Below are 15,387 nucleotides of genomic sequence, written 5' to 3'. Positions count from 1 at the left end.
GTAAATTTGATGATGACACCAAGATTGGGGGTGTAGTGGACAGTGGGGAAGGCTATCATGGCTTGGAAAAATGGGCTAAAAAATGGCAGATAGAATTTAATACAGTCAAGTGGGAGGTGTTGCACTTTGGTAGGACCAACCAGAGTAGGTCTTACACTGTGAACATATGTGCACTGAGGAATGTGGTGGAACATATGGATCTGGGAATGCAGGTACACAATTTGTTGAAAGTGTCATCAGAGGTAGATAAGGGTCATAAAGAAAGCTTTTGGCACATTGGTCTGTATGAATCAATGTATACAGAAGGTGGGATGGTATGTTGAAGTTCTATAAGACGTTGGTGAGGCCTAATTTGGAGAATTGTGTGCAGTTCTGGTCACCTACCTCCAGGAAAGATGCAAGCAGGTTGAAAGAGTGCAGAGAAAATTTACAAGGATGTTGCTGGGTCTGGAGGACCAGAGTTAGAAGGAAAGATTGAACAGGTTAAGACTGTACTCTTTAGAACTTAGAAGACTGAGAGGAGATCTGATAAAGGTATACAAAATTATGAGGGGTATAGAGAGGTAAATGCAAGCAGGCTTTTCCACTGAGGTTGGTGGAACAACAACCAGAGCTCATGGCATAAGTGTGAAAGATGAGAAGTTTAAGGGAACCTGAGGGGAAACTTCTTCACTCGGAGGGTCATGTGGGTGTAGAGTGAGCTGCCAGCACAAGTGTCAATGCGAGCTTGATTTCAAAGTTTAAGAGAAGTTTGGATAGGTACATGGATAGTAGAGATATGGAGGGCTGTGGTCCCGGTGCAGATTGTTAGGAGTAGGCAGCTTAAATGGTTTTGGGATGGTCTAGATGGAAAAGTCATACTTCTCTATGACTCTGTGAAGCAGAATTCTAGGCATAGAACAGTGTGTAAGGTAAAAAGTATAGTATTCTGGAGACTAGATTTTTCATTTTAAATTGACCAAATGTTTTAAAATTGAAATCCAAATGCAGGAATACATTTGTCAGGCTTACAAGCCTTCTCCACTACTCAATACGATCATGGCCGATCCTCTGTCTTGTTTCCATGCTCTCCCCACACCACTGATCATCTTTTATGTTCGGAAATGTGTCTGTTTCCTCCTTAGATATATTAACTCATAGAATATAGTGGAGGCCAAGTTGTTGAATATATTGCGGGAGATTGATGGATTTCTGTACACAAAGGACTTGAAGGTATACGAGGAGAATAATCTTGAAGTCGAGGATCAGCTATGATCATAAAATGATGAAGCCAGCTTGAAGGACTGAATGGCATTCTACTATTTTCTATATTTCTATGTTAATTTAGTTGATTATCTTTAAAGTCTCCAGTGTGGCTTTATATGATTTATACCTAGAAATAATTTAACTCATTATCCGAATCATTGATCAATTTTCACCTCCCTACTGGATGCAAGTACAGTACATACTTTGCTTGTAGCTATTAATCTGTTAGTATGTCACAGAGTAGTTAAAACATTAAATAAATGTAGGCACAACATGAATAATGCAAACATAGAAGTAAAAGTTAGAAGAACTTTGAGGTGAAGTGACTAGATCCAGTGTCTTCAGCTGAATCTGTCCTCAGTTTAATATCAGGATTCCAAGTCTATAATTGCATTCATTGTTAAAGTTGGCTAATATGTTCTTAGAAATGGGAGACAAGATTTTTAGATTTCCCAATTTGAAATGAAGAAGTCGTAAACTGAAAATTTGTTTGATAGTGGATGGTGGACCTAATAAATAAACAGCACACGAAAACCCTTCACACCATTGAATGCAATTAATAGAGGAATGCAAATAGGGAGGGTCAAATAGTCAGAAAGGGTCTGTATATTCCTTCCACTCTATGTAGTTAATCCAAAAGAAATTGTAGAAGTGGAAAAATACCTTAAATCAAAAGAAAACTGAGGAAAATCTCTGAATATAGATTGTATTAAGTTATAAATGCGTATTAGTTTGTGAACCCTATTCTTTTAATAAGCCTGAATTGATGTTTTCTCCGTTACCCTTTATGGAAACTATGAATCCTATTGACTTCCAAATACAGCTCCTTCTTCCAATCCTGAGAACTTTGAGGTGAAGCCACTGGGTGAAACAGGAACAGCTGTTACTGCATCCTGGGACCCTCCAAGTGATCACAAGGGAAAGGTCACAGGTAGGAGATTATCATTACTGGTGTTAAATTCTGTGAACGGTATTTTATGCTTGTTTTCCTTTACAAGATGAGATTCAAATTATGCTAAATTCACTGGACACTGAGTAGAATGCTCTCAATGGAGTCAAGCTGTCTACTCCGTTTCTTAGTTTCACATTTGATATTAATGTTTCAGGAAAACACATGAATGTTTGATGTATCATCCAAAAAGAATGTTGGAACTTTTTTTTTACAAAGTTAAGTGAAAGAAAATGTACCTGAGGGCTACAAAATTCCACAAAGTTCACCTGAACAGTATAATTTCAAGTAGTATCAGAGAGTATCAAAGCTAAAATAGTTTTGTTTGCATTGATATCCCAGATATCATTTTATCAAAGCCCTTGACCATCTCAGTGTACTTTAGCTTTTGGCAAGCAAAATTGGGTAGCTGACCTTTTACTGCATGTCTGCAATCAACACATCAAAATATGGTTTAAAATCCATCCAAACATATCAGTAGAAGCAAGGGCTACAAGCCAAGAAGTGATATTAATCAGTGATGCAAAGGGTAAAGATAACTGATTCATGATCTGTCATGAATATGTTGATCTCAGCTGGTTATTTCATCTCATTCTGAAACAATTTAAACCATTACTCAGTATTTGTATATTCTGCTTGTATGTATCAGGGTGATAATAGTAGGTCTGAGCTTATGATGAGGTATTTTTCTTGCCTCTGTTAATTATTCGTCTGCCAACCATCCCAATCAATGTGTGTGCGTCAATTTTAGCCAATGGGAAGCATAATCTTTGTGCCTGATGACTGAAGGACATACCACTAAAGCTTTAACAAAATAAGAGGAGAACATTTTAGAAAAGAATTTGCAGGATAAAGATTAAACAGAAAATATAGCCATCGCTTATTATTTGGATAGAATTTGAATTTAGTTGCATTTGATCTGTACTTTGCTATAATTTGATTGAACTGTAAGCCATTAAATATGAATGTTTTTTTGTAACTTTCTAATTAAATCCATTTGTGTCATTGCCAACACATAAGGCTGACAGGCTTGTGTAGCTAAGGCCAGAATCCAGGTCGAAACAAATTTCAGCACAAGTTTGAGCAATAGTTTTAATTCATTGGCTTATGACATTAATTAAGCTTTCATGTTTTATTAGCTTTTAAAATATAATTTATGTGTGTTGCCTGTCTAGATGGCTGTGGTTTACAAAAAAAGTAGGGAACTTGTTTATCATCTCATTTTGTAAGAGGCATATTGTTATTCAGAACGCTGCTAATCAGTATATGTTTGCAAGGCACTTTGTTATCATCTTTCCTGTAGTCACTCCAATGGAAAAGCAGAATTGTTTTCAGTTTCCTCCTTCCAACCATTTGTCAAATCATTTCAGAATACGTTGTTTCATATGCCCCGGCTCTCAAACCATTTGGAGCAAAGACGGTTACTTTTACTGGGGATGTTACAACTGCAATAATTGAGAACCTACAGCCTGGGGAGCGCTACGTTTTCAAAATTAGAGCCGTAAACCGGAAAGGGCCAGGTCCTCAGTCTAAGGCCCTCAGTGTTGTTCTGCCAAAATGTAAGTATTGCACTTATTTGCAATGAAGGTTTTTATTTTTCTTATGTTTGTTACTGGATATGCTAGGATTCTTTCATAAATTCTGAACGTGCACAATCACAGTTAATATTGTATGCAAGATTATAGGGCCCATTCACAATTAGAATTTACTTGGACTGTTCACTTATTCCATGGATCACACTTTATGAATGATAACTGTATTTGCTACTAGGTTTGTGCCTCCACTGAAGACAAAGGCATTCCTAAGGTAGTGCTGGGTGAACACACTAGAATTATTTATTTCTGCATCCTGAATAAGACTTTGATGCAAGATGGAATTTGTGACAAAAAATTAGGTTGGCAGCTAGTGTTACAAGTATCGTAAATACTTGATCTGTTATTTGAAATATTCAATGAGGGGCAACTGAAGACGGATAACAGTTTACCCAAGAATGCAAATTCATATACATGGTGAGGAACTTTTGTCTTTTGTTGCCTTTCCAAGACTTGCAGTAGATTTGATATACATTGCAGTGAATAGTGCTTGAGAAACCAGATGCCAGATTTTGTGAATTCCAGTTTCAGTCATAACTGAAAGTTTGCCACACCAGAAACATCCTGGTGAATCTCCATTTCACCCTCTGTAGTTACATATCACTCTAACCAATGTGCTCAATATCTACTGATGTCTACTATAAGCCCACGGAACCTCCACTTTCTCTTCGCTACATCGACTGCATTGCGCTGCTTCCTGCACGCATGCTGAGCTCATTGACTTCATCAACTTTGCCTTCAACTTCCACCCTGCCCTCAAATTTACCTGGTCCATTTCCGACACCTCCCTCCCCTTCCTTGATCTGTCTGTCTCTATCTGTGGAGGCAGCTTATATCTACTGATGTCTACTATAAGCCCACGGACTCTCACAGCTGCCTGGACTATTCCTCTTCCCACCCTGTTACTTGTAAAAATGCCATCCCCTTCTCTCAATTCCTCTGTCTCCGCTGCATTTGCTGTTAGAATGTGGCTTTTCATTCCAGGACGAAGGAGATGTCTTCCTTTTTTAAAGAAAGGGGCTTCCCTTCCTCCACCAACAATTCTGCCCTCACACTCATCTCTCCTATTTTACGCACATCTGCTTTCACCCCATCCTCCCGCCACCCCACTAGGGATAGGGTTCCTCTTGTCCTCACCTACCACCCCACCAGCCTCGGTGTCCAACATATAATTCTCTGTAACTTCTGCCAGCTCCAACGGGAGCCCACCACCAAGCACATCTTTTTCTCCCTCCCCCCCCCCCCAACTTTTTGCTTTCCACAGCGATCGCTCCCTACGCGACTCCCTTACCCATTTGTACCTCCCCATCTCTTCCCACCGATCTCCCTCCTGGCACTTATCCTTGTAAGCGGAACATGTGCTACACCTTCCCTTACACTTCCTCCCTCACCACCATTCAGGGCCCCAGACAGTCTTTCCAAGTGAGGCAACACTTCACCTGTGAGTCTGCTGGTGTGGTATACTGTGTCTGGTGCTCCCAGTGTGGCCTTCAGTATATCAGTGAGACCTAATGCAGATTGAGAGACCGCTTCGCTGACTATGCTCTTCTGTTCCATGCCCCAACTAATGAAGGCATCACTTTGAGAATTAGATATCTGCCTTTTTTTTTTAGGAAACTAAAGAACTGTTGCAGTAAAATAGGTAATCTGATTGTTCTATATGTACTATAAGTACCCTTATATCCCTTATTGAAGCAAACCTACTGTGAAAATAGAGTAAGGAGTTAAGAGTCCATAAGTGTTTGCAGCGAGAGCAGTCTAGAAATGCTTGACTGCAAACAGTATTTTTTCTTTAGGAAGTATATGATGGTATTCTGCCTTAACTCAAGATTTTTCCCCATTTTCTTAAGCTAGACAGATGGGTAACTCCAGTCCCAGTGTGGTTGTAGTGGAAGGCAGTTTTGCTATTCACTAATGCGTTATGATATGCAAAGAGTAAGTGTAAAAAAAGACAGTACTTCTTGGCATTCTAAGGAAAGGCAGATTCAAATATTGATTGAAATTCCTTGAACTTCTAGTAAGTTGCTTCTAACTACTAAATGAAATGTACAAAGATAAAAAAAAATGGTGATCTGATGAGAAAAACAATTTGCTTAACAACACAATAAAGGCCAGTGATGTTGTGGGGATGGAAATGGACTCTCTCACGATGGTGTCTAAAAAGAGGATGCTGTCTGAGTTGCATGCCATCTTGGTCAATGTCTCCCATCCACTACATAATGTACTGGTTGGGCACAGGAGTACATTCAGTCAGAGACTCATTCCACCGAGATGCAGCACAGAGCGTCATAGGAAGTCATTCCTGCCTGTGGCCATCAAACTTTACAACTCCTCCCTTGGAGGGTCAGACACCCTGAAGCCAATAGGCTGGTCCTGGACTTAGTTCATCATTTACTGGCGTAATTTACATATTACTATTTAACTATTTATGGTTCTATTACTATTTATTATTTATGGTGCAACTGTAACGAAAACCAATTTCCTCCGGGATCAATAAAGTATGAATATGACTATGCTAATGAGCAATTAACAACAGCTGTCAACCCACAAGGAAGCAAGTGAGATCTAGTAATTAGAAATAAAATAACAATCCAAATCAGGAAGATATAACAGATGGAAGGTGAGAAATTATTGAGCAATCCCACTTTGATCTCCTTGAGTTTTAATGGGTCTTTGAGGTAAAGCAATATTTAAAAGGTATTACAGATGCAGGTTGGAGAAGCAACACCTTATATTCCCTCCAACCTGATGGCATCACCATTCAATTTCTCTAACTTATGGTAACTACTCACCTCTCAGGATAAAAATGAATCTCAGGGTAATATATGGTGACATATTTTACATACTTTGATAAGAAATTTACTTTGAACTGCCTATTCCCCACCCCCAGCCATTTGTTTTCATGTATCCATGTGGTCCCCTTTTTCTTCCTCTTTCCCCTTCTCCACCCTCACAACCTGCCTATCATGTACATCATCCTCCCCTGGTCTCCTTTATTTTTGTGATCTGCTGTCCTTCTCCAGTCAAATTCGTTTTCCTCAAGTCCTCTGGTGCTTCCATCTATCATCTCTCAGCGTCTTATATCATTCCCTTAACCTCCATCTCCCACCTTCTTGCCTCCCTCACCTGCATTCACCTATCACCTGCCAGTTCGTGCTCCTCTTCCACCTCCTTCCATCCTTTATTCTAGCTTCTATCCTCTCTTTCCAGGCCTGATGAAGAGTCTCAGCCAAAATGTCCACTATTTGTTTCTTGCATAGACACTGCCTGACCTGCTGAGTTCTTTCAATGTTTTGTGGAGCATTGGAAAGATGCTGAATTTTAGCTAGAAATTATAGACAAACAACAGGAATTCTGCAGATGCTGGAAATTCAAGCAACACACATCAAAGTTGCTGGTGAACCCAGCAGGCCAAGCAGCATCTATAGGAAGAGGTGCAGTCGACGTTTCAGGCGAGGTCTCGGCCTGAAACGTTGACTGCGCCTCTTCCTATAGATGCTGCTTGGCCTGCTGCGTTCACCAGCGACTTTGATGTGTGTTGCTAGAAATTATAGAAATTGTTTTGCTCTGATACCTTACACTATTTATAGCCAAATAATGTGAAGTATTATAAAACATTAGCATTTTTCCCTTGCATTTTAAATTTGGACTGACAAATCGAAGTAATAGTACTAAATAAGCCAGGTTGATGCAGAAGAATCAGTTATTATCCGGGAAACATAATTTATACCACATGGCTGGAGCTGAATTTTGCTTTGATTCTATTACAATGTTGGCCAAACCTACAAGCCTTTGGGTTGCAGGCACACACGTCTTTGATACATGCATTTTTATTGCTAACATTCCACCTTATGAAGTGTACATAAAAGCACTCATCCACCAGTTGCTGCATGCCTACTAAATGTTGGATCTTAGAGACCCTGGGGTTCCCTCTTGGTCATTTGTCTTTGTTGCCAAAGTGATGTGGAAGAGCACAATCAGATGATTGATTTTTAATTTAAACAGTATTTTAATTGTATGAATTTATTAATTACATTCTTACGGATATATTGTATCTCAACTAAACAGCTTGTTCTGGTTTTCTTGATAGCTGACAACGTTGCTGCAACTTCACCTCGCAGGACCCAAAGCAAATTTCATATTTCCCTTGTTTCTGAATCGTCTTCAGCTTCCAAATCCTCATCTAAAATGCCTTCATCATATGTGCCAGCTTCTAAACACATATCCGTCTTCAGATCAAACATGAGAAAATCTTCTGATCCTCTTCCTGACTCAAAATCGTCATCTTCTCATTCGTCTGGTTTTGATAGTGAACCAGTTCAAACCATGCATTCAGCTTCTTCATTAATCTCTACGTCTCCCCCTTCAACACCGTTAAAATATTCAGCAACAAACCCGAGAAGCCATGGTCAAATGTTAAGCAGAACAAAGTCTATCTCTTCTGAATCCTCATCCGACAGAAGTCAAATTCAGCAAAGAACTCTAAATTCCAAAGCAAGTTCCAAAACAGAAATTAGTTTGCGCTCTTCAGCTGCTCTGATACAAAATGAAGCAAAAGAGCCAAGTCATGATGAGTACAGACTTTGGACTTCGTCCACTCTTCCCTCTTCCAAATCTTCTCTGTATTCAGAGGAAGAGGAAGAAGAGTTCAGTGTTGAAGAAGAAAAAGCTGAAGAGGAAAATGAAAAGGAAGAGAGTCCAATTTTAATCAAATTGCAGCAATCCTCCCATAAATCCATGCCAAACAGACAAGCTTTACATTTACAGTCACCGAGGTCATTCTCTGAAACTGATGCTACTCTGAAACGGGCAATATCAGGAACAAGTTCAAATTCACGTTCGTCTCGCAAAAAGGGACCTACAATCTCTTTGACATGGCCTACTCTACCGTTGAGAAAAGTTGGTCCTGATCCAAATAAAAAGCCCATTTCTACAGCATCTTCACGTTCATCCACACAGAGAAATCTTGTCTCTGGATTTAATTTTCTTAATACCAGACATACTTCTGGGGCTAATAAGAGCTCATTTGTTCCTTCTGTTTCTCCTGCCTCATCCTCTTCTTCTACATCCTCAGGAAGTAATCACAGATCTTCACAGACAGATCCTGTGGTCCATTCCAGTTCTAGCAAGGTATTGTCTAGAGATGATAGAAAACAAATTTCCAATTCTGCTTCTGACTTCAAATCAACCTCATCCAGCAGTTCCTCTCAGCATTTTCCATCTTCATCAACTAGGTTATCTTCAGGAAATTCAGGTCAATTTTCACTGTTGGATTCTCATTCCCCTACTACCAAACTGTCATCTGAGACCGAGAGAAAACCATTTTCCTCTAGTGCTTCCACTCGGTCCCAAGGTTCTTCATCAGTCCAGTCTTCCATTTTAGAAGGCTCACGCTCGGTTTTGCCAATGAATCGCCTTCCTGCTTCCCCATTTACTAATGCTAGAGTGCCTGATGGTAAACGTAGGGCACTTTCCTCTTTGGCACACTCGCGATCTCCCGCTTCATCATCACTGTCGTCTTCCACTCATTCTCATTCAGTTGAACAAATGTATTCCTCAATTCCCAATGAGAAAATTGTAGCAATTCCTACAACACAATCAGTTTCACCTTTAATATCTCAGTTTATCCCTCCTTCGTCATCTTCAAGAAACTCCAGACAACGGCCATCTTCACTTCTATCAGGCTCCAAAAGGACCGGAGGACGACAGCCCGTACCTCCATCCTCATCACACCTTTCGGTATCACGTTCCCATTCCCCACCTTCTACATCTTCAAATCGACAGCTTTCCCCAGGGTCACGGACACGGCTTCCTTCAAGAACAAATAACATTGGAGAACTTGTGCGTGCAGGAAGGTTTCGGCAGTTTCGGAAGACCAACCCTGATCAATGTAAGTGTTTGTAAGATAAAGCAAGGCAACATTGGAAGTACCTAATAGTTCAGACAACATCAAGAGAGGAAGCAGCTGTTGCTACTTCTAGTCGATGATCTATTGTCAAAATTGGAAAATATTAACAGGTTATTTAGTTTTGTGGAAAGGTTGAGAGTGATTGAGGAGGAAAGATCTCAGTGGTAGACTAAAGAACAGGGTTATAGATGAGGACAGGCTGAAATAATGTGAAAATAGAGTATTCCTGACATTTATGGGACTGAAAAGCAGTAAATCCCTGGTACCTGATGCTCCAGAACCTTGGGTTTTGAAGGAAGTTGCTTTGGAGGTAATTGATACACTGCTTTTTATCTTCCAACATCTAGCATGTTCCAAATGGTTTATAAAGATTAGAAATAAAAAAATGTAACCTCATTGTTTAAGAAAGAAGGTGAGTGGAACAAGAAATTAAAGACTTAAATGAATAGTAGAAAAAATGCTGGAAGAAGTAAAGGAAGTAATAACAGGGCACTTGGAAAATACAAGCATGTTTAAGCAGAGTCAATATAGATCTTTGAAAGAGAAATCATATTTCAGAGTCAGGTTTAATGTCACTGACATATGTTATGGTTTTGTTATTTTGAAACAACAGTACAATGCATTACATAAAAACCATAAATTACAATAAGAAATATATAATATATAAATTAATTAAGTAATGCAAATAGAGAGCAAAATAGAGAGTTGGTGTACATGGGTTTGTTTATTGCCTGTTCAGAAATCTGATGGCAGAGGGGAGGAAACTGTCACTAAAACATTAAGTATGTGTCTTCGGGCTCCTGTATCCTCCTCCCTGTTGATAGCATGAGCAGAGGGGATCTTTAATGATGGATGCCACCTTTTTGAGGCATTGCCTTGTGAATTTGTGAGGTTACACCTTGCAGAATGGATAGAGGAAAGCAAGTGAGTATGTTGTAGATGGATTTTTGGAAGGCCAAAGGTGAAGTGAAAAGGCAAGGACTTATTAATTGGAATACAGAGTGGAAAAATGTGAGGTCACCGACTTCGGCAAAAAAAATCGTTGAACTATCTTGTAAATGGTGCGAAGTTGAAAGCTGCTGGTGTGCAGAGTGATCTGGGTGCACTTGTACACAAAGCACAAAGTTTACAAGTGTAGAAAGCAGTTAACAAAGCCTGTTGAATGTGGGGCTTTATCACAAGAAGACGTGAATATAGTAATAGAGAAGTCTTGATCCAGATCATATATGGCCCTGTGCAGACAAGATTTGAAATATTGTACACAGGTCTGTTTCTTTTCCCAACAAATTGAGGTAGTGCAGCAAAGGTTTAGTCCTCAGATTGCAGATTTGTTGCTTGAGGAGAGATTAAGCAGACTGGGCCATTGGGTTCTCGAGTTAGAAGTAGGCAAGTGATCCCATTTAAGTATACAAAATTCTGAAGGGGCTTGACAGGGTGGTGCATTGATATCTTTGTTGCTGGGATGTCTAGATCCAGGGGTCATAGTTCAGAAATAATGGGTTCAACTATTCAGAAAACAAATAAGAAGAAATTTCTTGCGCCAGGCATTTGTATGAAATTTGAGAATCTCTACCCTGGCTGTGAAAACTCAGTCACTGAATATCTCCAGAAAAGTGATTCACACATTTTTTAGATATTGAGGGAATTATTATTTATGCAGATAAGTGACACTGAGGTAAGGATCAGCACTGGGACTCAAAGGAAGAGTAGGCCCAAAGGACCAAATACCCTGTTCTGCTATTTCCCATGTAGTTATTTCTTTTGAAATTGTTTGAGTGTCAAAACTGCAAAGAACCTAATATAAACTTGCTGGACCTCACACATAGGCTCATTTTCATTGGCCTCCACCTCCTTCACTGTTCCAATGAGTTTGGAGTGTATGGGGAATTAAAGTGGTGAAGTAGCCTGGATTAAACTAAAACATTCAGTAAAAGTAATGGCTGAATTGCTCTTCAGCTATTTTGTTGTAGAGGAGACAACATCATGGAATATTAACCATTTCTGTCCAGAGAAGCTGCCAGATTTGATTTTGTTTTCCTTTTTTAATTGGGATTTCCACTCGTCATCGTTTAGTTACTTGTAAATATTTTATTGCCATCTCTGTGGTTCGATTTGAAATGCAGTCCCTTTTTTTTGTTGGGGAAGGCATTGTAACTGAAACATTTGCAAAAACTCATCTGAACATGAAGATGATGAAAGGAGAGTGGATGTGAAGTGGTGTTCTTCAGTTATGAGACTTTACAGCAGTTTGAAATGCTGGTTGTTGTGTTTTATGATTAAAATGCACAATATTGTCATTTTGGGGAGGTAAACTGCTGCCAACTGGAATAGCTACACTTAGCCAATTGACTGCAGCTCCATGACCTGATAAAGTTGCCGTGCAGTTCTCGTTGTAGGCACTTTAAACAAAAGATGCATTAAACATAAATGACAAGTAGCCATTATCCCAAGTGTTGACAATTGTTGTTGAGATAATTAGATTAATTAGTCATCTTGAAAGGAAAAATAGAAATGTCTTTTTGGACAGTCCAGTAGAAAGCGCAGCTAAAATGTAGAGCAAAACAATTGAAGAATGTTGTGGTGATGAGGAACAGCTTCATGTAAAGTATCTGGAGTTCAATTCCAAAATAGGCAATTGAAATTTTTCAGAGCAAGTTTGATGGATATTTCAGAGGCAGGATTATGAAAAATCACTGACTCAAGGTTGGTAAATGGAGTTAATATACAGATCAGCCAAGAACTAATAGAATGACTTGAGGAGGTGAAAGTCTAACATTTTTTTTTTGCAATTTATTTTTTTATTGAAGTTTATCATCAAACAAACATTTCCATAAGATGTATTTCAGATATTGTACATATATATCATATAATCATATTTGCCACAAACTTCCACATAATATTTATCTGAGGTATACACCTATAGAAAAGAGAGGAAAGAAAGAACAAGAAAAAGGAGAAAACTATGTACAAGTAGGGAGTAATTTTTTTTTACAACATATTCATTGATTTGTGAGAATAAAATCTGGTCTATGAGGTGTTATGTAGTTGAACCTTTTTTCCCAGTATGAATTAAATTGTTCCAACTTATGATTAACAGATGCTGTTATTTTCTCCATTTTGTAAATGTCCATTGTAATTTCCATCCATGCGTTTAAAGTTGGGCTGTCCTGTGATAACCATTTCCCGGTAAGGGTCTTTTTACCAGCCATCAGCAGAATATGCATTAAATACTTATCTCTTGTCAACTATTCTTGAGGTACATACGCAAAATATATGGTCTTACTTTCTAAGGGTATTTTACATTTAAAAATGTCTTGTAGGGCATTATGTATCCCACTCCAATAGTCTTTGATAATGGGACAATCCCAGAAAATATGATAATAGTTTGCATTTTGATTTCCACAATTTCTCCAGCAAACAGGGAGATTACTATCATAATGGGATTTCTGAGAGGGTGTAATAAAGTATCTTGTCAAGATTTCCATCCGAACTCCCTCCATTTCTGTGAACGGTTGCACTTCCATTAATACCTCCATATTATTGTCCATTCTTCCTCTGATATAACTATCCATCCTCCTTTCTCCCATTTTGTTTTGAAAGGCTCACTTCTGTTCCTATGTCATCACAACTTTCCTCAGCTGGCGATTTCACTGCAGATAGTCTTGGGAACAGTCCCCATTTTTGAAGATATTTTGATGCTTTTCCAGTCTAAGCACACAGTGAGGGTCTAATATTGCAGTGAGGTTTTTTTTTAATGTTTTCTTTGATAAATCAAGTAAAATTCTAAATGACTGCTTAATAAACATTGAATTGCTGATATATGAAATTAAAATATTTGTCGTATTTGATTTTACACAGGGAAAAATAGGAGGCCAAACTTGACTGCTGAAAGAGAGAGTAAAGTTTCGTCAAGCAAAGCCAGTAATGAAAAGGCAGCGGGGCGGCGGGTCATCACAGGCCCTCAAGATACTAAATGGGTTGAGTATTTCATGCACAATTGATTTTGCAAATATCAAGTCACCAATGATGTGAGTCAAATAAAGGGCTGGTCAATTTATAACGCATGCTGTCATCAGGCTCGTTAGGCAAAAGCTGCTACTGTGACTAACTGGTTAATAACTTCAAAACAGATTGTGGACCTTGATCGTGGAATTTTGATGAATCCTGAAGGAAAAATCCTCCAAGATACAGAGGGAAATCCACTTCGAGTACAATTGGGATCAGATGGGCGTACAGTATTAGGTTTGTGCAGTTTCATTCCAGGTCTTTGAATAAATCCTACCTTGATATTTAATATGTCAATACTGAATGCGAGCAGCAAACATTGCTGATGGACTTTTTTTGTAGAATTATAAGATTTGGTGTTTTCTGCTGTTTGGTTTTGTGATAAATTCAGGTCATTTTTATTGGAAAATATATCCTTATATGGTTCATCGGGTGTGTTCAATATTGGGATATTGTATAGGCTACATGCAAATATTCTAGTTTGTAGCTAATCAAGATCTTGCATTATAATGACCAGCGCATTTTCTGTCTTCTATTACAGATGAGGAAGGAACCCCAATTTTGAGTCCAGACGGATTAGCTCTGTTTGGACATGGGCGAGATAGTAAGCCTTTAGATGGCCCAAAAGATAAGCCAGTTTTATCTGTTGGAGGCAAACCTGTCGTTGGATTTGTTTGGCATTCAGAAACAACAGTTGTTCCGACTACAACCACCGCAGCGACGACGACAACCACCACAGCAACAACTACAACCACCGCAGCAACAACCACAACCACTGCAGCAACAACTACAACCACTACAGCATTGACTACAACCACCACACCAGAACCAACTACAACTGAGTTAATAACTGAACCCACAACTGTAGTTCCAACATGCCCACCAGGCAGTATTTTGAGACTGGATGAAAATGGTTATCCTGTTCTGGGACCTGCTGGAAAAATTGAATGTGACACTGAAGGTGAGAAATTGTGAAAGTCAAAAGTATAATCAGTCTTGTAATTTGTTCCCCTGTTTCCTGAGCATTCCCTCATTCTTACAATGGTTGCAAATACTTTATTTTCAGTACTGTGTTTATCTGTCCTTTCAGCATCTAGCTGTCCAGGTTAATCTCAGGCCAATATGAATTTTTATGTGATTTCTCCCATCTCAGAACCTTATTGAATTAAGTTCAGTAAGTCAGTGAAGCAGATTAGAATTCAGTGAGGCATTCTCCAAGGCGAATAACAGCAAAATCACTCCATTGCTGCAACTGGTACCCAATAAGAAGAGCCTCATAATTTGTCATGATTGTTTCAATCAGTATAATCTTGCACAGGTATTCAAGAAACTGATGTTAAGCAACATAGATGCCGTAGACATTAAATTTTTTTTTAATGCAGGTGTAGGCAGTCTGAGATAAAAAATTTTCTGGCATTTCTAATGAAGGGGTCATAGGCCTGAAATGTTCACTTCTCTTTTCACACATGGTGGTGAAAGCTGAGCATTTATGTTTTTTTCATTACCTGAGACAATTGTTGTTTGAACTGAACACTTGTTTTGGTATGATCTCATTTAATTTTAAGTGATTTAATTCATGAATTACAGAAGAAGACTGGGGGATGGAAGATACTTTTGTAAATGTAACAAAATAAGGAGGGATTTCCAGTGTAACGGCACACCACTCCTTTCTCAGACAAAAGTCCAAC

General features: G+C 38.9%; 1 protein-coding gene across 2 annotated transcripts in view; it reads left to right on the top strand.

Annotated features, from left to right (window-relative positions):
* Positions 1-15,387, top strand: part of fndc1 (fibronectin type III domain containing 1) — a 197,833-nt gene that overhangs the window by 125,499 nt on the left and 56,947 nt on the right. For both annotated transcript variants that reach the window (XM_063056028.1, XM_063056027.1), the window contains 6 exons: positions 2,069-2,176; positions 3,565-3,753; positions 7,877-9,676; positions 13,553-13,671; positions 13,825-13,936; positions 14,241-14,660. In XM_063056028.1, coding sequence (XP_062912098.1) covers positions 2,069-2,176; positions 3,565-3,753; positions 7,877-9,676; positions 13,553-13,671; positions 13,825-13,936; positions 14,241-14,660 — 2,748 coding nt within the window. The remainder of the gene's footprint in view (positions 1-2,068; positions 2,177-3,564; positions 3,754-7,876; positions 9,677-13,552; positions 13,672-13,824; positions 13,937-14,240; positions 14,661-15,387) is intronic.

The sequence above is a fragment of the Mobula hypostoma genome, chromosome 8 (assembly GCF_963921235.1).
Source record: "Mobula hypostoma chromosome 8, sMobHyp1.1, whole genome shotgun sequence".
Taxonomy (NCBI): Eukaryota; Metazoa; Chordata; class Chondrichthyes; order Myliobatiformes; family Myliobatidae; genus Mobula; species Mobula hypostoma.
Note: the sequence above shows the minus strand (reverse complement) of the source record. Positions and strands in the feature narration are given on the sequence as shown.